Source organism: Enhydra lutris, unplaced genomic scaffold (assembly GCF_002288905.1).
Source record: "Enhydra lutris kenyoni isolate GAN:26980312 unplaced genomic scaffold, ASM228890v2 scaffoldscaffold64, whole genome shotgun sequence".
In the NCBI taxonomy this organism is placed as follows: Eukaryota; Metazoa; Chordata; class Mammalia; order Carnivora; family Mustelidae; genus Enhydra; species Enhydra lutris.
Window position 1 is genome coordinate 4,899,336 of NW_019154148.1, and position 23,530 is coordinate 4,922,865.

The 23,530-nt window shown below is 44.2% G+C and overlaps 1 protein-coding gene across 4 annotated transcripts; it reads left to right on the forward strand.

The window, feature by feature from the left end:
• Positions 1 to 1,125: 1,125 nt before the first annotated feature.
• Positions 1,126 to 13,829, forward strand: LOC111158895 (cysteine dioxygenase type 1). Of its 4 annotated transcripts, XM_022521197.1 has the most exons (6): positions 1,126 to 1,154; positions 1,743 to 1,950; positions 5,127 to 5,204; positions 6,948 to 7,102; positions 11,909 to 12,078; positions 13,053 to 13,829. In XM_022521197.1, exons 2-6 carry the CDS (start codon positions 1,781 to 1,783, stop codon positions 13,080 to 13,082), a joined length of 603 nt encoding a protein of 200 aa, XP_022376905.1. In that variant the 5' UTR covers positions 1,126 to 1,154; positions 1,743 to 1,780; the 3' UTR covers positions 13,083 to 13,829. The 4 variants fall into 4 exon arrangements, with proteins under 4 accessions (XP_022376905.1, XP_022376904.1, XP_022376906.1 ...); XM_022521196.1 differs by lacking the exon at positions 1,126 to 1,154 and having other exon boundaries at positions 1,536 to 1,950; XM_022521198.1 differs by lacking the exon at positions 1,126 to 1,154 and having other exon boundaries at positions 1,536 to 1,950; positions 11,909 to 12,082; positions 13,057 to 13,821.
• Positions 13,830 to 23,530: the final 9,701 nt, after the last annotated feature.

Genomic DNA, 23,530 nt, shown 5'->3' on the forward strand with positions numbered 1-23,530 from the left:
TATGTTGCGTTTCAGGTGCCAAATGATGTTAAATAGAACTGATCTCGGTATATAAAATTAGGGAGAACTGGGCGACATCCACATAGAAACAACCAATGAAATTGTGTTTGTGGGAAGATGTAGAGAAGAGAGGCAATGAATATGAATGCGTGAATACGACTATATTAGGTAAGATTCTTGAATTCTTTGAGGGTCAAGAAGAAGAGCCAGTGAAAGCAGATTAGGATAGCTAAAACGAAGTAATTAAGAGACTTAACAGAAAACACACCCAAAAAAATTCGAGTAAACAATAAAAAGCATGTACAAAGTAGTCTGCCCCAGAGTACATCAATTAACCACCTCTCAGCAACCTGTATCACAAAAAATTGGCTTCTGAGGTGCTTTCCACTTTCTGAACAATGGTGATCCAACCGTCATTTTTACTTCCTAACATATTAATATTTACAGTGTAATCAGTTTAAACACTGATGTTTAAAATATAACTTTAGGGCACTTACTACATGGCACAAGTAAATTTAAGTATAGAAACACACATACAGTGAAGCAAAATGGGGGTGGGGGGGCAGGGAAAGACCAGTCTTGCAGAAATTTAGGCCTTAAATCCGAATTATTCTCTGGGTCCGTTTATAATGAGAAGGAATGAATCTGTCCCTCACACTTATTTTCATTCACACTCAAGTCGTGTCGTCCCGAAAGCGTGCTGAGCGCCCTGCACAGCACAGAAACACGTTTCCCTAAACAGTAGGCTCGTTCAAGTGCACGCATCGATTTGATTTTAGTAGTCCAGTTAGAACCCTTTAAATTAACTGCTTTAGGCGCCATCAATGATCCATCCGGTCTTTGCACCGAAGAGTTTTAAAGGAATTGTTTGATTTTAAAATCGAAGAGGGGTCCCTGGCCTTCCGTCGTCTCCCTAGACTTGCTCAAGACCCAAGTGTCCTTTGTGAACATGCATTTTCAGTACAATACATTTAGGTTTGGGGGTTTTTCCCCCCAAGAAAGACTTCCAGTTCTTTTTGTTTTGCTTTTCCACCCAGCCTGGAGCATGTTATGGAGACTTTTCAGTCGACGACGCAGTAGCTCTCCAGCCAGGGAGTGGACTCCGTCGTCAACCTTCGCAAGCAATTCACAATTCCTCAGCTCTGTTTGGAAGGGTGGGTCTCCTTCCCCGCTCGTCAGCGTCCCCCCAGCCCCCCAGCCTTCTTCCGACCCCCTTCGGTCTACGTCCTGGCGTAGCGAAGCGCGGCGGCAGGGGGCGGGGGGCGCGGGCGGAGGGGCCGGGATGGGCGGATACAACGCGCCGAGCGGACGCGGGCGGAGGACCACGCGCAACCCACCGAGCAGGCGGGGACGCGGAGCCAGGGGCCCCCGGGAGCGCCGCGGTGCCGCGGGCGAGGGGTTCGGGGCGGCGCGCGTGGACCTTGTCCGCACGCTCCCGCCGCCCCCGCCACGGTCCCCGGGTCGCTCCCCGCCTCTCCCCACCCTCCGAGGGCCGTTGGTACAGTCCCGCCGACTCCGAGAGCTTAAAAAGGGCCCGGGCCGCCGAACCCAGCAGACTCGGTCCTGGTTCGGGTGCTCAGCGCGTGCTTTCGCGAGCCCGGATCCTCTGCCCTGCTGGGGGTCGGGGAGCTCTAGTCTCGGACACTCGCGTTTGGGGGTTGTGTGTGTGTGCGTGCAGCTGTCCAGCCCGCCCCTAAGCTCCCTCGCCCCCAGCTCCCCTGCGATCAGCTCCCGCACCGCAGCCCGCAGAGAGCCGCGCGCGCCGCCAGCTCCGCGAGGGATGGAGCAGACCGAGGTGCTCAAGCCGCGGAGCCTGGAGGATCTGATCCGCCTCCTGCACCAGCTCTTCGCCGGCGAGGAGGTCAACGTGGAGGAGGTGCAGGCCGTCATGGAAGCCTACGAGAGCGACCCCGCCGAGTGGGCAGCGTACGCCAAGTTCGACCAGTACAGGTGCGCGCGCCCTAACCTTGGCCGCGGGAGCTGGGGCGCGGGTCTCCGAAGCCCGGCGGCGCGGGCTGCGAGTCGGAGCAGGAGCGAGCAGTGGGGGAGGAGGGGGCCGCCCTGCGCCCGCCGCCAGCCCGCCTCGCCCGCACCCCAGTGCTGCGCCTTCTCGCCCTTCAGCCGCGGGGCTGCCCGGATGCGGAGGCCACCGCACGGCTGCAGACTGTTTTGTTCTCTTCTCGCCGGTCCACCTGGACGCTTCCGAACCTGCACTCAGGAGCTGTGCTCGTCCCTCCCGCTGGGGCGCCTGCCCCATGCGCAGCGGTGCAGGGAAACCCCGGTGGCCCCCAGCGCTGTACGCGGCCCGCCGTCCCTGGGGGGCAGATGGAGCGTACTCCCCGGAGTGAACTCCATCAGCCATCCCGAGAAAGGGGGTGAGGGTGGAGGACACAGTCCCCCGAGCCAGTTCTCCATCAGTTGGCCGCCCGCAGCCGGGCACCTGCCAGCAGGCGTTCTTGCCACTATAAAAGAGCGTCGTGGGGTTGTGTGCTGCTGTTTTTCAGCTCCTGCTGCCCCTCCCAAACCCATTTAACTTGCCGGACTGTGGGGTTATTTTCAACCCACTATTAAGGTTGTGAATGCAAGGACTGCTTCCTTTTGAGCCCCCAAGCAATACGCGCTCTCCTGTCCTTAGTTCTGAGGCTCTGGAGGGTAAATTGTAAAGACCCCTGCTTCCCACTTGTGCTAGAGTGAGATGGTCCTTTGCAGCTCTGGCTTGGTGATATAAATAAAAATGAATCTCTACCAATCCTTCAGCGCCAGAAATAAAACCTGATCCCACTCCCCCGCCCCGAATGGTGAGGGTTTCTTTCCCAAGGGCTGCTAGCGATTCAGCCTTTGTGGTTGGTTGGGCTGAGGCTGGGCAGAGGAAAATACCTGAAAGATAAGAATCAACCGAGATTGTTTTCCTTGGGAGCAGTTCCTTTTAGTTACCTTACCTAAACATAGGTGGTATGTTTGTAGGCAGCGGCTGTTTTTTCTGCACTTTAAATTTTGAAATAAAGCGAAGCTTGCTTAAGATCCCATTTTGCACTTGGAAGTGGCTCCAGGAAATTCCTTTGGTTCCTGTCTTTCTGTGGCTGCCAATAAGGCTACAAGAGTCCACTTTCTAATTTTGCCATGAGCTCTAAATGAGGTCTTAACTCTGGCACAGGTCCCCTTCCAGTCACTTTCCTGGTGTATTAACTCATTTATCATGACAGCTCTGTGAGATAGGTACTATTTTCTTATCCCTGTTTTACAGATGAGGAAGGTAGGCAATAAAAAGGTTGGAGCACCTGCACTGGGTCAGACTTCGATCAGGTAGCTCCGAGATTCAAATTAGCATCATTATTCCGAGCCCTCACTCTAAAGGACCACTAACCTTTCCTCAGATCCCTGGTGTCATGGTAGTTTGCTCTAAGTCCAGATACTGACTAAGTGAAATTCACCAACGTCAGTAGGCTTGGGCTCCTAATCTTTAGAAGAAGGGCATTTCCAGGGGCTTTGAATTCCTCTTGACTAACAGGCTCAGGATCAGCTGAAATGCAGACATTCGTGTTGATCTGCTGCACAGGTATCCAGAGGTGCAACTAAGGAAGATGATGCAGTCCTGGGTGGGCCCTTGGGGCAGCGTGGAGGGAGAGATGTAGGAGAGCACAAATCACTTTGGTAGAATTTTTTTTTTTTGCACAGAATAGATGTCCCAGTACTGCAAAGGATTCTGATCTCTGACCTTGGGAAAACCAGTGCAGAAAAACCAAGACGGGGGACACCTGGGTGTCTCAGTTGGTTAAGCTGCTGCCTTTGGCTCGAGTTGTGATGCCGGGGTCCTGGGATCCAGTCCTACATCGGGTTCCTTGCTCAGTGGGGAGCCTGCTTCTGTCTCTGCCTCTGCCTGCCATTCTGCCTGCTTGTGCAAGCTCGCTCGGGCGCGCTCTCTATCTTTCTCTCTGACAAGTAAATAAATAAATAAAGTCTTGGAAGAAAGAAAAGAAAAGAAAGAAAAACCAAGATGGAATATGTTCTAGTGTGAGGCAGATGGCAAATTCTCTGGAAATACCCCAGAGAGGTAACGGCAGAGGTGACCCCAAGACTGATAGAGGGAGAATGAGTATCCTGACACCAAAGCGGAGTTTATTGGGAATTAAAGGCTGTGTGCACAGCTCCTTGCTAGGTCATCAAGGGCTACCCAATAAGGATGACTGACATCTAAAAAGCATTTTACTAATCCTCTCTCCCTTGCTGACCTTGCCTGGCCAGCACCTGGCCTCCTGCTTGGGGAGGAAAGGGGAGGAATGGGCATTCAGGACGTACCTGAACAGATGATCCTGTGATCAAACACTCCCCCAACTATGGGATAAAGATTCCTTGTCTTAAAAAAAATCTGAATGTCATAATTATCAGACTTTGCTAATTAGTTGGTGTGGATAGTACCTCTTTAACCAAGAGAAACTTTAGAAGTGGTTTGTTTGTTTTATTTTTCTGATGGTGTGCTTGTGGTAGTTTACATCTGGGATTTTTTTGTGGCCAATTACTGGTTTCTCCTGGAAAAGGTTTTAGAGTGTTACTTACTTCCCTATGGAATTTCATTTGTTGTGTACTTAAGTCAATCCCCACCCTATTTGTGGAGGAATTTTCATTATGAGTGCTTTTGAATGTGGTTTGTGTCTAGGCTAGGACAGAAACTAAGAATTCCAGAAACAGCTATTTAATGAAACCTTGTTTCTAACGTTATAGTTTAGCTACAGAGAGGGGGAAAAAAAGACAATAGCAACATTCTTGCCTAGTAAATGCACCTTGTAAATACTTCTTTAAGAAACTTACTGTTTTTATCAGTTTGAGGCTGTCAGGAGGAAAATTAAGGAATTTGCTTTTTTTTTTTTCCTTTTACCTTTATGGTGCGATTAATTAAAACAGAGCAGTTACAAACATGGTAATACAAACTACAAAAATGTCCAAAGTGAACTGTGGAAAAATGACTTGTTTTCATTTGTCCTGTATTTTTCTAATGGTAGAACCACATTTATAAGTCGTGTAGAGGTAGAAATGTTAACCTGTCAGTGACCCATACTTCGTGACGTACTTCTTTTTCGCAATGCACATTTCATTGACCAGATTCAAACTTCTGAATACCTTCCTTTCAGGTATACTCGAAATCTTGTGGATGAAGGAAATGGAAAATTCAATCTAATGATTCTATGCTGGGGTGAAGGACACGGCAGGTAATACAGCTACTCATTTGCAAATCCTTAGTAGATCATCTGTTCCAGCCCAAGAAGAGGACAGTGCCAGAATGGCCACAAGTTTGGGGGCATTAACAAATCTCACCTTACAGTTGTTTGTTCAAAATGTCCCAACAAAAATTCTCCTGGGAATTAACAGAAGGGGTTTAGGCATATACCACATATGTCAAAACCAGCCCCCCAAATGAGTAGTAAATCAAAGGAGGTAAGTAACCAGTTTAACTTAATATCTCTCTCTGTGTCTTCTGTGGAGTTAAATGTATATGGAATTTTGCTAAAACTTGACCTTGGTGGTGCTTTGAAGTCCGTAAACAATTGCAGGACCAAAGACGCAGTGTCCACATTTGGATCTAGAAAAGCAATTCACAAATTCAGAAAATCTCTTGCTACTTCAAGTTAATTGTTTACTGTCTTTGCCCTTTTTCATTCTTTTAGTTTTTTTTTATGTAGAGGGCTAGGCAGCTTAAACTAACACCAATTCTTTGAAACTTGGTTCTTTAATTTGTCCTTAGTTTATACACTTGTGAGTATTGTTAATTCTGTAAACAGATCCTTCTTGGGCCTTTGAGAATGGTAAAAACAATACTTGCAGACCCCTTTTTGATGGGAGAGAGGAGAGATGGCATTGATGAGATTTGGGGTGAGTTAGGTCTATAGAGGACTTTACTCATAGGGAATGGCCTCGTTTGCATTCATTCTCTCCATATTTTTTGAAAGCAGATTATGTCAAGAGTAGGACTAGGCTTGGGTGCCTGGGTGGCTCAGTTGGTTAAGTGACTAACTTCTGCTCAGGTCATGATTCCAGACTCTCCAGATCGAGTCCCGCATTGGGCTCCCAGCTCCATGGGGAGTCTGCTTCTCCCTCTGACCTTCTCCCCTCTCATGATGCTCTCTCTCACTCTCTTAAATAAATAAATAAAATCTTCAAAAAAAAAAAAAACCAAAAAAACTAGCCTCTATGGATTTAGGAGATGAGTTCTTATGGTTTTATGCATTCAACATAGAAGATAAAGGCTAATAACACACAGATTCGTACCTTTTATTACTCTAAGGTTACGTGAATAAAAGATTTCTGCAGATTCAGGGTACTTTCTTTCTCCCTCCATTGTTGGGAATTAATCACAGGTGGTTCTGAATCTACAAAATATTGGCATGATTGCTGCGAAACCTCTGGGTGTTAATACACATACACATGCCTTTTGTGTTCCCCAAAGGGAGGAGATGATAGAAAAGGCCTGGGGTTGGGGGGTGGGGCCAAAAAACACTCTATGTTAAGTGATCTTACCAGTGTGATGCAATTATGAGAGATGATTATCTTTATCCTTTCTCCAGTTTCTCTGACGTTTTATAATTGAATTGTGGCTCAGCTTAATTGAGTTCTTGAAAGCTATGTCTTGCAGAGGATAAAAGGTGGCTGGTTTTGTGTTTCTGTTATCAAAGTAGTAGTATTACAAACCCGCTTTTTAAAAACAGACTGTTCTGTACTTCGGTTATGCATCCAAATTGCCCTGCATATATGTACTGATATGGAAGACCTAGTATGTTACATGTTGCCCTGAACACTGTTAATTACAAATTGATGATATTTGCAAAGCCAGCTGAAATGGTTTGTGACCTGTGCTCTTGACAGTATGCTGCAGTGGTAAGCTCCGGGCAGAGTGTTATGTGGCCCGGGGTGCTGGACTGTCCACTGAGTTCCATTGTTTTCTTGTCTATGTGTAGCAGTATCCATGATCACACTGACTCCCACTGCTTTCTGAAGATGCTGCAGGGAAACCTGAAGGAGACCTTATTTGCCTGGCCTGACAAAAAATCCAACGAGATGATCAAGAAGTCTGAAAGAATCTTGAGAGAAAACCAGTGTGCCTACATCAATGGTAACAATCGATTACCTTTTTCAAAGGGCAAGGGGGAAAAGCCTTCAACTCCCTTCTGAAACACTGCAGAATTGGGTTCATGGAGTCATGGTTCCAGATACTTAGAAAATGATCTAAAAGCAGTAGGTTGTTTTGGTTTTTTTTTTTAAGATTTTATTTATTTATCTGACAGAGATCACAAACAGGCAGAGAGGCAGGCAGAGAGAGAGGGGGAAGTAGGCTCCCCACTGAGCAGAGAGCCCGATTAGGGGCTCCATCCCAGGACCCTGGTTTTATGATAATGACCTGAGCTGAAGGCAGAGGCTTTAACTCACTGAGCCACCCAGGTGCCCCAGCAGTAGTTTTGTTTGTTTGTTTGTTTTTTAAAGCTTTGCATCTGAGTTAGGATCACTTACTCAAAGTACAAGCTGGAGCCCGTAGGTTGGCACCCACTGACAAGTTATTTCCTGCCAAGTCTGAGGACAGTTAGCATTGAGTATGAATGTACAAAAGTAGATTCTTCTTCTTCTTGTTCTTCTTCTTTTTTTTTTTTAAGATTTTATGGGGCTTGAACCCACGACCCCGAGGTCAAGAGTCTCATGCTCTACCAACTAAGCCAGCCAGGCACCCAAAAAGTTGATTCTTAGGGAGCGAAGCCAGGTTGGAAATATTAGTCTTTGTGTTAGAAAATGTAAGGAAATGTTTTGGAAATGATTAGGAATGCTGGCTCGTCCCTGTTTTTATAATATGCGTACAGCATACCCTAAAAGCATGTTCTCAAGGGAATCTTTACAGAGCACATTATTTAGTAATGATTTATAGATCTCCTACCAAGAATTCATTCTTTCTCCTAAATGCCATCTGGGAGAGCCAGATGCTTTTTAGAAGAGACTGTGATTAACATCTGTATTTCTGAAGGGGATAGATATTAACTTTCCACAAAGCCTGCTGAAAATGATGGGAGATCATTTTTGATTCCCGTTTATGGATGAGATTGCCAACATATAGGAACAATAAATAACTCATCTGAGATCAGTCAGCTTTTATGTGCCGGACAGCATTTGAACTCAAGCCATTTGATTCCCAAGCTCATACTCTTAATTGGAATGCCATCCCACTGATGTAAAATAAAATACCATAGAGACTTTTTTCCTGGCTGTGCAACTTTTCCTCTTGTATCTTAAAGTCCCATATTAGTTGTGATACTTGGCCTCAGTTTATTCATTAGTTTAAGAATGTAAGCCACTGGGGCGCCTGCATGGCTCAGTCAGTTTTGTGTCTGCCTTCAGCTCAGGTCATAATCTCAGGGTCCTGAGATTGAGCCCCACGTCAGGATCTCTGCTCAGTGTGGAGCCTCCTTTTCCATCTCCCTCCCTGCTTCCCCTGCTTGTGCGTGCACACTCTCTCTTTCTCTGCCAAACTAATAAATCTTAAGAAAAGAAAAGAATGTAAGGCAATTACAAAGGTCAGATAGTATGGGAAGTTTTCTCCCCCATTCACAAAGCACAAAGGTGTCCATTTCTTATGTGGCAGGAAGCTTTTATTTGAGGGTTGCTGTATATATAAGGCACACCAAATTTCCTAGAAAAACTTTGTTGCCCAATAAGGCCAGAAAGGCTTTCAGCTAGAGTCCTCGAGTCTTTATGAGACTAGATTAGGTCTTAAAGAGGAGGTAAGCTTTATTCAAGGGTCTTCAGTGCAAAACCTCCAGGAGCCAAGCAGGTGGAATACAGGCCAGGAGTAAGGCTGCAGGGTACTGGTGTGTACAGGCCACACTGTCCAAGGGGGTTAGTGACGGCCACTCAGTTCCAGCCACGTGGTTCGAATTCTTTTCCACCAAAGTGGGAAATTCTGATTTCTATGGGAAATTTTGCCAATTGGTAAAATATGGGGGGGGGGGGGGCGGTGGGGGATAAACTAAATATTTTTGTAGACTAATAGCCCATAAGATCAAAAGCCTCAAAGTTCAGCCTTTGATTTTTACAGATGCAGGAGGAGTACAGATGGGTACTGATGCTGGAAATGATGTTTCAAGTACAGGGAAGAGCGTGCGGGAAGGGAAGGCACAATCTTTGCAAAGAATGAAAAGTTCTGGAATGGTCTCACTAGGGAGAAGAAGGGAGAATGGGCCTGGACAGAAGTGGTAAGAGAGTAGAGGGAGATCAGGGCCTGGGCCTCCAAAACCAGTTGAAATTAAGAGCTGGCTTAAGTCAGTAGAATTTTATTGGGAGTATCTTGATGGATTCCATAGTGGGGTACAACATAGGGTGCAGGAAAAGGGAAATTGGGGCAAGGAGATCAAATTAAATAATGTCAAGGCAAATGGTAGACATGCCTGGACCAAATTGACATCCATAAGTATCTCCAAGAAAGGTCCAAGGTTTTTGTGAGAGATGGTACACCATAGGCATAAAGGAAAGGAGGCAAAGATGGATGGATGTGTGACTGGATGGACGGAAGGGATGGGTGGATGGATGGATGGATGCTGGGGTTATTAACAGTAGGTATCAGGCAGGAGTTTCAGGGGCTCCTCTAAAGGATGGTGGCTATGTGGGGTCTATGCCAGCAGGATTGTGCAGCTTGCAGTTGGAGAAACAACCAGTTTATAGAAGGGTGGCCATCTCTTCAGAATGTGGAACCTAGGTTCAGAATTGTGCCTAAGCCAGTCTGTTATGAGCAGTAAGCTATAGAACCAAAGAGTCTGCCTTTGAGAATTACGTCCCATTTGGGGAAATGAAGAAAACGTCTAAAGATCCCAGAAGTTGTGAGTTGTTGGAAGGTGGTCTAACTATAGCTGGGATAGGACTTCAGTCTTTGCCTTCTAGGCTTTGCTGTTGTCTTACGCGAGCTCACGGAGCCAGATCATGAAGCATAAATCAGAATTTGGTGCCTCCCTTGACTACACAAATTAACACAATTCCTTCCTTGATTATTCCTCAAACTCTCTCCTAACTAGAAATTTTTTCTCAACATATTTTTGAGTATTTGGTCTTCCCTCCTTCCCTTCCCTTCCCTTTCTTCCCTCCTTCCCCTCCCACAGTGCAGGCTTTCCCTTTGCTCCCTCCCATTGCTGATCCCCTTTTTTTCCTGATCTCTTGTCTGCTTCATTCTTGGTTCATGCTCTTATTTTGGTGAAGGATATCTTCATTAGCTCTATGAGAAAGGGTTCATGGAAAGTATGTTTTTGAGACCTCGTGTATCTAAAAATGTCCATTCCATCCTCATAACTTGGTTGATAAGTTAGCTGGACGTGGAATTAGGACCTAGGATCTTCTCTCAGAGCTATGAAGGTAATCCCTTGACTTTTCAGTTCCAGTCTTCTTTTTGAAAGCCTGGTGCCATTCTGTTTCTTGATTCTTTCTGTGAAATTTTGTTTTCTTTCTAGAAACTTTGGAATGTTACCTTTTGGTATCTTTTCCTATCCCCAGTATTACAGTCCTCTCTCTTGATTCATGACTTTCATTCATTGTGTTGGGTAGTCTGTGGGTCCTTTCATTCTGGAAATCTGCATCCTTCTATTCAAGAAAATATTCTCAAGTTATTTCTTTGGGTTTTGTGGGGTTTTGGTGTTTTGGTTCTGTTTCTGAACCTCTCATTGCTCAGATATGAAACCTCCTGAACTAGTTGTCTGATTTTTTTTTTTTTTCTTTCCTGTTTTCTGTTTTTGTCCCTTTGTTCTCGGAGTCTTTTCCAGCTTCCTCAGTTTTTCTTTAAGCCTTTCGATTCAGGTTTTTATTTCTCAGATATTCCTTTCTATTTTCTGAGAGCTCCTTTAACAAGGAGCCTGTTTCCTCATCTCTTCTCTGAGGATATTAATCATAAACTTGCTCTTTTTAAAAGTTTTCTCCTGAGCAGTGTCTGATTCAGGGGTCTGTATTTTGAGGGGGCGTGGTGCTCTAGCCCATGTCTTTACTACTAGAGGCTGTGCTCAGTTGTCTGGTGGCCTTGGCTGTATGCTAATACTTGAAAACTGAGGACAAAAAAAAAAGTTAACATGGGTGGTGTGTGTCAACTAGACTCCCTCTAGGGTAATCTGGCAGACCTTTCTCCTTGAGGAACAACCGATGGAGACATCTTGAAAAGCTTTGTTCTGGAGCCGATCAGATTCCCTGAGAAGGTGCTTCCCATTTCCTGTCTGGTAGGGGGCAGGGAGGAATCCTGTCTGGCAGCATTCTGGCAGCAAAGTGGGGAAGAAAGCAGGGATCTTACAATTCAGTAGGTAAATGATCACCTGTTAAAGTCACTTCTGCCGGTCCTGAGTTCATGTGTTAGGCTCTTTCTAGAGTATAGATCTCGGACTTATACTCAAGGGAAATGGGGGAAAGAAATAGTAAAAGGGATTTGAGCTTTGAACCAGTTCCTGGATTTTTCACCCCATCTTCATCCCCGTTTCCAGAAGCACCTGTGTTGCCAATCCCTGAGCTGTTGTACACAGATAAAGATGTGATGTCAAGATAGCGGTCAGGTTAATTTTTGGCTCTTCCCCACGGATAGCTCAGGATTAGCTTTCTGTTCTTGGCCAAGTGGCTCATCTACTTTCAGGCTCTTAAACTTTTATTGATGTTGGCTCTTTCCCCATTGGTGGTGGTGGTGTTTTGGTCTTGGTGGACTGATGCCCTTTGAAAATTGTTCTAATACAATTGTAGGGGGGTTTCAGGAGAGAGTAGAGGGCACAGTGCTAATGGTCTTTAACTGGAAAGTCCCTTTGAAGTAACTGCTGTCTGTAGCAGATTGATTTATGCTCTCAGGTGGTTAACAAAACTTTTATCGGCACCTGTCAGTCGTCTAAGCTCCTTCATCTGCTTCTCCTTCTGGGGTCTTGTGTAGATTCCATTGGCTTACATCGAGTCGAGAACATTAGCCACACGGAACCTGCTGTGAGCCTTCACTTGTACAGTCCACCATTCGATACGTGCCATGCCTTTGATCAAAGAACAGGACATAAAAACAAAGTCACCATGACATTCCACAGCAAATTTGGAATCAGGACTCCATTTGTAAGTAGAAGTTCTCTCTCCTAGGATTAAGTGCTTTGTGGGTTGATGACATGACACTGTACACATTGCTTTTTTTTGTTCCAGATACTATTCGAATGTCTTGTGGTTAAGTATTGTTGAAGAGTGGGATGACCTTAACGTGGGGGAGGGGGCCCTCGTATCCTATATTCTTTTTCTTTAACTTGGGAGAGGATATTTTCCATTTATATATTCTTTATTTTTTTCCATTTATATATTCTTTAACAACATAAATTCGATGCAAAGAGTTATGCATGGAGGAACTTAAAAATGTATGCTCATTCTTGAAGAAAATGTTTCCTCATTTCTTAGAGAAATAAGAATAAAAACTATTATCTGATGTTAACTGCTCCTGCTGTGACTTAATGATCACAGGCCTGCCTGTGAACTAGGACAACACAAATCACTCCCATAGTTAACTTTCCCAAAGTCAAGGCCCTATTCTGATGATACAAACACACACCCGTTTTGATTGCCAAGTTGCTTTTTCTTGGAGTAATGATACTGTGTAGACCACAAATCAGTGAGAGGAGACTCTGGTAATTTGTTCCCCACATGTTTCCTCCTAAAAATAATCAGGCCCCCAAGAAGATCTAGTAAGGCCAATCTTCTCCCGCTGCTGAAATACTTTGACCATTCAGGGGAACAGTTTCAAATTCATAAGAGACTGTCCAGAAATAGACAATGCTTGAAAACAGATACTGGTAACGATCCTAAACAAATCTTAAAGTACTGCCTCGAAGGGAAGCGAGAGCAGAATTTTCTCAGGTGATTGCCCAGCCTCATTGTCTGCATTCCGATCCCCAAGAGATAGTCTTATCACAGGAACAAAACACCAGGGCTTCCCTGCCAAAGCCAGGTTTTCATATACCTCTAGAAAAGCCAAGGACTCCTTAGGAACGGGCTGAAAGTTCTCATGTGAAGATTCTGACACAACTTTCTTTGTCTTCTTGCAGACAGCTTCGGGATCCCTGGAGAACAACTAAGGAGTACCACGTCCTCTAAGGTTTTAAGCTTAAGGTCTGCTAAAAGTTTTACCCTGGACAGGGATGCCTTCAGCAGCTGCTGTCCAGTAATACACTTTACGAAACCAATACTTAGATCTCCTGCAAGGCAGATGCTAATTGTCAAGCACTGAGGGAGCAGATAGTGCCCCAAGCTATTGCAGAAGAAAAACCCCATTAAAGACAAAACAGGCTCGTAATTTTAAAAGGCCAATGCACGTGCTCTCCTGGTTTATTCCTCTGAATTCAGTGGAACCATATGGGGGAGGGATGTCGATGACTATCATCAATTCAATGAAGGTTTTTACAGCTTTTGGAAACCCTTTGGTCTCTGAATTGTAATTAGCAATAAATAAAAACCAGAAACCACAGACATCAGATGCTTGCCTTGTTCCTTGGAGAACTAAATGTAGGCGTCTTTTGTATTCTTTGTATGTTCTTAATATTTGCAGAGAATTTTTTGAATCTATGGATTTTATTTTTTCATTCTTACTTGACAAATTCCTGTCCATAAAGTAGCAGGATATGGTGGACAGAGAAACTCAAGGCACTTTGCCGTTAGGTAATGAAAGGGAGGCCAGAAGATTTTAGGGAAGTCCCTGTGCCCCTAAACCCAGGCCAAACCAAAAACACAAATTCACGTCTAATGTGTCCAGTGGTCCTAGTCAAAGACTTTGTACTGCCACTAACATTGCCGAATAATTTTAATAAAACTGGATTTGAATACAATTCCAAGTTGTCTTTCTGTTTAACATGATGGGAATTTCATTTAATTCATACTTTTTTTAGACTTTGGTGGGGTACCAATACTGCAAAAGATACTTTTATGAGGTGAGGTGGTGAGAGAGCGAAAAAAAAAAAAGGATTCAATGCAGCTTACCTTTTCATGCTTCACATATGTTCACTAAATGCCCAAGGGGTATGAAGCCAAGGGGCTCTGGCCCCCGTGTGATTGAACAACGTGAGCAGTTTGGCCTGAAAATTAGGCGTGGGTCTGTCCGTGTTTCAATGGGAATTGGTTCCCAACATTTAAAAAGAGATTTCATAGAATAACGTGTAGATTTCTAGCTGCTTGAAAATTTGAAGTCACCGCATTGCATTTTCATTGGTGTCAGTGAGCTGGGCTCAGATCTGCCCCTTCCAGTGGGGCCACCTCCCATCTGGCCCAGCTTGCTGGTTTGCCCTGTTGATGTTACCTGCGAAGACCGCTTATGTATTTGAGTTTGCTGCTCCTACTTCAGGCAGTCATTTTAGGAATACCTGTCATAGTCTTGGAATTGATGATCTCCAGAAACTTACGCAGAAAGTCAAGTCCTTTGAAGATGGTTCCATGTAGGTCATTGCTTTGTTGTTGATGCCATCTTGTAGAATTGTTCATATCTTTATTACATCTTTGAGGAGGATGTTAACCATTTATTGAGTGCTTACTCCATTGTTCTAAGTTGTTTGGAGGTACTAACTTATGGAAAATGACCTCATTAATTAGGCCACGTGTTGGTTTTCTACTGCTGCTTTAATGCCATTTTCCCACAGACTTAGTGGCTTAAAGCAACACAGATTTATTTTTCTAGAGCTCCATGGGTCAGAAGTCTGTTTCAACAGCATTAAAATCAAGATGTCGGCAGGCCTGCGTTTCCTTTCTGTGAGTTCTCTGTCCTGTTTTATTGGGCGTTCTTCCCTAGCTTCTGGAGACTGCCCGCATTCCTGGCTCAGGACCCCCTTGTCCATCTTCAAGCCAGCGATGGTAGGCTGAGTCCTGTGTGTCTGCACTCCAAGTTGTTCTTTGCTTTTCTTCGCTTCTTGGAAGGATTTAAGCAACTAGAAATCATCTCTGTCTTCATACTATACCCTTCCATCTGTAAAGTCTCTTGGCATATGAGATCATACATCTGTAGGTTCTGGGGGCCAGGATGAGGATGTCTGTGGGGGTCATTCTACCAGTCTACCCTCTTGCTCCCAGAGAGCCAGGTCTATTCTGTGTGCAAAGTAGATTGACCACATCCCAGGTCAACTGAAAGTTCAATATTTTGCCCAAATCTCATCCTTTAGGTATGGGTAAGGCTCTATTATAATCCATCTGGAACACCAGTTGGTCCCCATATTTAGAACTGTTAAGCATGGTTTAGAAACTTACCAAATTTGGGGCACCTGGGTGGCTCAGTGGGTCAAAGCCTCTGCCTTCAGCTCAGGTCATGATCTCAGGGTTCTGGGATCGAGCCCCACATCAGGCTCTCTGCTCAGCAGGGAGCCTGCTTCCCCCTTTCTCTCTCTGCCTGCCTCTCTGCCTACTTGTGATTTCTGTCTGTCAAATAAATAAATAAAATCTTTAAAAAAATTTAAAAAAAAAGAAACTTGCCAAATTTATCTGACCAAGATACAAACCTAGGATTTGACCCCAAGCAACTTCCTTTAGAACACATTCTCTTTATTCTTAGGTCTTCCCGGGTAAGAACAATCTGGACCACATTCAATTTCTATTTCCTAGTGTGGTATAAAAGTTTTATATGTATGGTATAAATTAATAGATAGTACTTTTAACACATAGTGTGTGGCAAATCATGGCCAAATCTCAATTTGAAGATCCTTACGAAGCTGAGCTTCTGTCGAAAAGGCCACTCTCGTGTCTGGCCATCCTGGGCGTCCTGCCCACCCTTCTCTCTGAGACTGGCCATGTTGTCTGTCGCCCACGACTGTTCAGGAAGGAGCAGACATGCTTCTCCTCCAGGAGCTCCAAGCTCTTGGCTGGATGAGTATTTGCATAGATGGCAAGGCAATGAAGCCATCAAAGGCCCAAATGGATTTTGTGGGAAGAGAGGGAACGTTGAGGGCTGCTGGAATCGTGCTGGTTGCTGAAAGGTGAATGGGATATAAAGAGGTAAGGACTGAAGTGTGGGAGAGGGGGAGGAAGGAGCCAGGTGTGAGCAGTCCGTCAAAGGCAGGGCTGGTTGTTGGGCCCATGGATGACCTCAGTGCTCAGGACCTCCCATCGCATCTGGAGCTGGAGCTCCTGCACGGCCTGTCCCCTCTGCCTGGCATGCACGTCCCCACTCTCTTCACTGGTGGCCTCTTCTTGGTCTTCAGGAGTCAGCTCAAGAGTTATCTCCCTAGAAAGGAATTTTGCAACCACCTTACAGAAAAGCAAACACCCAGCCACTCTTTATCCAATTTCACTGAAGCATTTAGAAATACCCGAGAAGGGTCCTTCCTCTTTTCTTTTTTCCTTATTTTTAGGTCTTAAAAAAATTGGCTAAATCTTAACCAGTAAGATGGGAGCCCTGTAGGGCCATTCATGTACCCTGATGCTACGAGCTTTTCCCTGGGTCACCAAATCACAGGTGTCATTTTATATTAAGTATGGAAATTCTGAGGATCATGTTTTTATTTTTTTTTTAAGATTTTTATTTATTTATTGGACAGAGATCACAAGTAGGCAGAGAGGCAGACGGGAGTTGGGGGGAGCAGGCTCCCTGCTGAGCAGAGAGCCCAATGTGGGGCTCGATCCCAGGACCCTGGGATCATGACCTGAGCTGAAGATAGAGGCTTTAACCCACTGAGCCACACAGGCGCCCCAAGGATCATGTTTTTATAAAAGCCAGAGACTTCTTTGACTTGGCCCACTTCAGTGGCTATCTTTTGGTGTAGCTTCATCAATCATGTCCTTAGACAAACCAGCTGATGGAGGAATAGCTTTTAGGTGTGTTTCATGGGAGGGAACGGCATTAGTGATTCCATTTAGCAATGGGGCTTCAGCCTTTTTTTTTCTTACTGACCTCACAGAGCACTTGGGAATGCTCAAGTTCAGGGCCAGCACACCACAAATTGGCATACAGTTTCAGAAAAGGCTCCTGGACCCCCACCTGACCAAGGTCCCTGGAAGCCCCAGTTAAAGAACCTCGTCTTAGGTGAGCCTAAGAGCGTGGGCAGTAGTGGCCATTTGAGTTCATTTTGGAGGCGGGGAGGGCGTTAACCTTTTAAAAGTTACAAAGGGGTTTCCAGGAAACATCAGAAACCCGTGCTACCTTGTCCCAGGCATGTCCACCTATTTCACAAGGTCTGTTCTCTGTGTTTCTAACAATACGAAGGACACTTCAGACTTTCACAATTTTAAGGATCCAGTTCGTAGATGTGTCCTTTAAAAAGTGTATAGGAGAAAATAATACATAAATAAAATTTTTTTTAAAAATTAAAAGGGGATATGGGATAGTGAGAGAAGCCAGAAACAGAAAAAACAAATACTGTATGATTCCACTGTTACATAAGGTACCTAGACTAGGCCAATTCATAGAGACAGAAAGTGGACTGGAGACTGGAGGGGAAGTTAGTGTTTTGTGGGTCTAGAGTCGGGGGTCCTGAAAGTGATTTGGGTGTAGATCGTGGTGATGGGTATACAACATTGTGAAGGGTGTAGCTGGTGTCACTGAATTGTGCATTTGTGATGGTTAAAATGATAGATATTATGTACGTTTTTCCATAATTCCAATTATTTCTACTGGTGAAACTTACAAAATGCCCCCATCATGAAAGAGGGGAAGGGGAATAAGAACATCCTTATCATGAAACAGAACAGATGAACATTAGGGAAGGGAGAAAAACAAAAAGAGAGGGAGGCAAACCAAAAGAGACTCTTGACTGTAGAGAACAAACTGAGGGTTGATGTAGGGAGGTGGGTAGGGGATGGGCTAGATGAGGAATGGACATTAAGGAGGGCACTCAAGATGAGCACTGGGTCTTGTATGAAAGTGATGAATTCTCCTGAAACCAGTATGTCAACTAACTAGAATTTAAGTAAAAATTTAAAACAAGCGAAAAAGAGTATACATATGGCAGACAGTGGAGAGATTATTTCTGGGGAAAGGACAACGAAGAAATGGGTTTTATTTCATTTTTTATTTTTTTAAAGATTGTATTTATTTATTTGGCAGACAGAGATCACTAGCAGGCAGAGAGGCAGGTTGGGGGGAGGGGGAAGCAGGCTCCCTGCTGAGCAGAGAGCCCAATGCGGGGCTCGATCCCAGGACCCTGAGACCATGACCCGAGCCAAAGGCAGAGGCTTAACCCACTGAGCCACCGAGACACCCCAAGGAGTGGGTTTAAAAAAAAAGTTACACTCACCATGATGAGCACTGAGCAATGTATAGAATTGTTGAATCATTGTATTGTACACCAGAAACCATGTTTATTAGTTATATTTGAGCTATATATAGTGAACTGTATGTTAATTATACTGATTTTTTAAAATTTTTAAATTATTTTTATTAGTATTTATTTTTATACTTGAATTTTTAAAAAGATTTTATTTTTAAATAATCTCTAGACTAACTTAAACTGGGGGTAAAACTCACAACCCCAAGGTCAAGAGTCAGATATTCTACTGACTAAGCCAGCCAGGTGCCCCTCTTCTTGAATTTAAAAAAAAAAAAAAAAAAATCACTCCAAAGACAGAAGTTTACAGATAGACTCATGGGTGTTCCCCAAGGAAAGGTGCAATACATTTTTTTTCTTTTGTTCAAGATTTAATTTAAATTCAATCTAGTTCACATATAGTGGAATATTAGTTTCAGGAGTATAGTGATTCGTCTGTTGCCTATAACACCCAGCACTCATTACATCACATGCCCTCCTTAACGCCCATCACCCAATTACCGAATCCCCCCACCCACCTCCTCTCCAGCACCCTTCAGTTTGTTCCCGAGAGTTAAGAATCTCTTATGCTTTGTTTGCCTCCCTTTCTGCTTTATCTTATCTTTCCTTTTCTTCCCCTGTGTTCATCTGTTGTTTTTTTTTTTTAAGATTTTTACGTATTTATTTGTCAGATAGAGAGAGAGAGAGCACAAGCAAGCAGAGTGGCAGGCAGAGGCAGAGAGAGAAGCAGGCTCCCCACCGAGCAAGAAACCCAATGTGGGACTCGATTCCAGGACCCCGGGATTATGACCTGAGCCGAAGGCAGCGGCTTAACCAATTGAGCCACCCAGGTGTCCCATCTCTTTTGTTTTTTAAATCCCACATATGAGTGAAATCATAGGGTATTTTTCTTTCTCTGAAAGCTCCAATATCTTAAAAAAAAATAAAAATGTGTGGGGAGGATGGGAATGTGTGTGTGTGAGTGTGTGTATGTTGTAATGGGTGACACAGACTGTCTTAGAAAACACAAACAACATAAAAAGCATATGGTAAAGAGCATCCTTCCCATTCTTGGACCCAGGCTCTCTCTTTCCCTCTCTAGAAGTAACCTCTATTACCACTCTCTGTGTTTGCCTATTTATTTTTATTGTTTAGACGCAGGGTAATATTCTGAAGTCTGGGCTATGCACTTACGAGGAAAGCTTTCCATATCAGAATGCCAACACTTGGGGTGCCTGGGTGGCTCAGTGGGTTAAACCCTCTGACTTCGGCTCAGGTCATGATCTCGGCGTCCTGGGATCGAGTCCCACATCGGGCTCTCTGCTCAGCGGGGAGCCTGCTTTCCTTCCTCTCTCTCTGCCTGCCTCTCTGCCTACTTGTGATCTCTGTCTGTCAAATAAATAAATAAAAATCTTTATTTAAAAAAAAAAAAGAATGCCAACACTTCCTTCTTTCTTTTCTACTGGTGGGGTCATGGTTTTCCACTGTTTGAATGTACCATAGTTTAGCTCATCGTTGGTGGACTTTGACATGATTTGCAGACCTGTACAATTATAAACAATTCCGATGAATAACCGTGTGCAGAATGTCATTTCACAAATATCAGTTGACACATTTTGTTTTTACAAAACCAGCAAGCTAGCTCAGCACCCCCACTCTGGGAAATGACGTAACAGCACAAGGTCAGGGCCAACTGCTCAGGCTGAAAAGTACCCCTCCCGGGCGGGACTGGGTCCCCTGATGTCATCGCATTTCATTTTAGTGTTTCTGCCCTGTTCATTGGTCAGATGCGTTCACGGGAAGCCTCTGGCACTTCCAGAAGCTTGAAGCTCGCAGAGATTACTTATCATAAGCGAGAGAGCCCGGGGAAAGCCCACATGTTCTTGAGAAAATGAATGATCTAATCATGGTCAATTTAGAATTCTGCTGCTCCACAGGAAAGTCAATGCTTTCCTGATGTTGTTTTCGTCACCAAGGTTTTTTGGGTAGTGAAGACAGGAGACGATGTGGTAGCTTCGAAAACATGCCTCACAGTTGTTTCATGGGGGGCATTTTGTTTGTTTTTCAAGGAATTCACAAAAAGACGTAAAGGAAGTGCGGGAGACTCAGATCTACTGAATGTGGTTCTGAACACTGATTTAATCCTAAATCAGTGGTCTGAGGGACATCCTTATACAAACTCAGGAAGTGATTGTCTGTTTAAAATAGTTGTATTTCGGGTGCCTGGATGGCTCAGTCAGTTAAGCCTCTGCCTTCAGCTCAGGTCATGACCTCAGGGTCCTGGCATCGAGCCCCACCTCGGGCTCCCTGCTCAGAGGGGAGTCTGCTTCTCCCTCTCCCTCTTCCTGCTTCTCCTTCTCCCTCTGCTTGCTGCTCCCCCTGCTTCTACTCTGCCAAATAAATAAAATCTCAAAAAGCAATGTTTTAAAGTAAATAAATAAAATATTTATATTTATATATCCATACACTATAGTGATATGTAAAATGTTTACCCAAAAGTGCAACCAGAAAAATTCCTTGCACAGGAGTGGTCAAAATATTGTAGAATTAGAAATTTATGCAGTTAAGGATTGATGAGACTTCAAGGTGAGGGCCCTCGTAGGCATGCTGTAGCTAAGACAAAAAGTGTCATTATAATTGTAGATCACCACAATGCAACTTTCTTTTTTTTTTTTTGAAGATTTTATTTGTTTATCTGACAGAGATCACAAGTAGGCAGAGAGGCAGGCAGAGAGAGAGGAAGGGAAGCAGGCTCCCTGCTGAGCAGAGAGCCCGATGTGGGGCTCAATCCCAGGACCCTGAGATCATGACCTGAGCCGAAGACAGAGGCTCAACCCACTGAGCCACCCAGGCGCCCCTTACAATGCACCTTTCAGGAAAAGCCATACCATTTAAAGTTTTTGCAAGATTCATCTAACTGATAAATATAAAATAATGAGATCGTGCCATCATGAAGATGAAATGTACTTCGGTGAGCATTTATCCAAACAGGTCTTAGTATAAATGAAACCGAGGCAGATGAGGCTAAGGTTGACCAGTATTCCCGAACAATGCTGTGCCTGTACAGGTCCACACATGGGAGCTGAGACTCTGGAATTTTGCAAGCTAATTGGGGGATGGAAACCGACCAAAGTGGGAGTGTTTACACCGCGGGCAGCTGTCAATGCTGTAAATCAGGGTAGTTTTCTTCCCTGAGAGACCCTGTTAAACATTTGCTGACGTACCAAAGTGTCTAAGGTCGTTCAACCAATTCAAAATAAAAACAAGTTTTGCCTGGACGATGTAAGTATAAATTTTCACCTTTTTTGTTTTTATTGCGCTTTACAATTTTTAAATCATGTTTGCAGATATAGACATATAATTTTCACTTTAGAGAAATCTTTGAAGGTAAGGCAGGAATATTATGTCTCACCATCCCATTTCAGAGTTGATGACATTTAGGCAAAACGGAGATGAAATATTTTGTCCAAGGACACACTGGTAGGTAATGGAAAAACCAAAACAGATGGTTCTGCTCAGGACACCTTGGCCCTCTGGCAAAAAAGAAAAACTATTGAGTAAGGACAGAAAATCAACAAGGTGCCCCACGCAATGGTGACCCTATGACTTTCCTGTCTGAAATCCGTCAACCTGTTGGGACGTTGTAGTTTTAAAAAAAAAAAAAAAAAAAAAACAAAACAGAAAAAGACTGTTGAGGACCTCAGTCTGGATGGGCCAGGGAATGGTCTTCTTTTTCCCAAGTGGATGCAATGAGTTATCATGTCACAGCAAAGGCTGGGACCGGGCTGTGCTTTATTCTTATTTAGGGTTATAATTTTTAGGGCTGTGTTTATAGTGAGACCCTATGGCACCAGATCGGGATTCTAGGTTGTTTCCATTAAGATTCGTTCAAACACAAAAAATAGAAAAAATAATAATAAGTGAATAAATATATAAATAAATCAGACTTCTTCAAATGCAACTGCCTAAATGTAACCCACACTGGCTTGAACAAAACAAGGTCATGGAACTGTGAGGTCCAGGAGTTCAGGCAAGGGTGTATCAAGGGATCCAAACTGATTTTTAGGACTCTGTCTTGCTTTATTTTTTTTAACTCTCGAGTCTTCTCTTGTGGTGTTAATGTCTCCAGGCTTACGACTTCAGTTTCAATTTTGGAAGGATAAAGTGTTATTTCTTCATAGTCTTTCTGTAGCTATTAAGAGACCCAGGTACATGGACTCTGATTGCATCATATGACCATCCCTGACCCACTTGCTAGGGTATGATCTCTGCCCTGGCCTGAGTCATGTGTTTGCCTCTGGAATCAAGGTTGGAACAAGTTCCACCAAATCAAATGTATTGGTGTGGGAGTTGAGGTCACCAAAGATAATTAGAATTCTGTTGAGAAGGAAGAAGAAAGAGGAGACTATATGCTAGGCAGAAAATCAACAGATTTCCACTACTCAGGAGCTCAAGAGATGTGTTGAATTTATGAATGTAGGAATGATGGAAAGATCACAGCAACTAAAATCATCATCACCTTTTTACCCCTGATAATACCATTTTAATCAATGCAAGACTAGTCATTTTTCTTTCTCTTCTTTTCCTGACGAAACTGGGAAAACTCCATCGCTTCAAAGACAGAGGACTTCACGAATAGACTCATGGGTGTTTTCCAAGGAAAGCACCAAGATCTAAATATCTTCCATCAAGCCCATGGCAAAATTTCTTCCACCAGAATTATAGCCTTGTGTAATAGGAGGCAAGTGGGTCTTTATCCATCCTTCCAGAATCTAGCTGAGTCTTAAGGCTGAGAACAAAAAGTATCAAGAGCCCTCGTATTCTAAAGAGGACAGACACAAGTCACTAAGAGGTTGGTGTCAGGCATCTCTGTTCAGAGCTCATCAGGTGTTGGCAGATCCTGCTGTCCTAGCAGCAGCCCTATCCCATCTACACCCTAGTCTACAGAAAACAAGGCAGAGGAGTTGGGAGTCTTTACACTGCCGTCGTGAGTTGGTCAACGCGCTCTTGGAAGTGTTCATTGGGAATGTTCAGTGTTCTTTGGGAATATTCTTTCCCAAACTAGGACTGCAGTAAGTCTGTTAGAAACATGTCTGCCTTCAGCTCAGGTCACAATCTCGGGGTCCTGGGATCGAGACCCATGTTGGGCTCCTTGCTCAGTGGGGAGCCTGCTTCTCCCTCTTCCTCTGTGGCTCCCCTTTGCTTGTATGCATTCTCTCTCTCTGTTGAATAAATAAAATCTTTAAAAGTAAGGAAAGAAGGAAGGAAGGAAGGAAGGAAGGAAGGAAGGAAGGAAGGAAGGAAGGAAG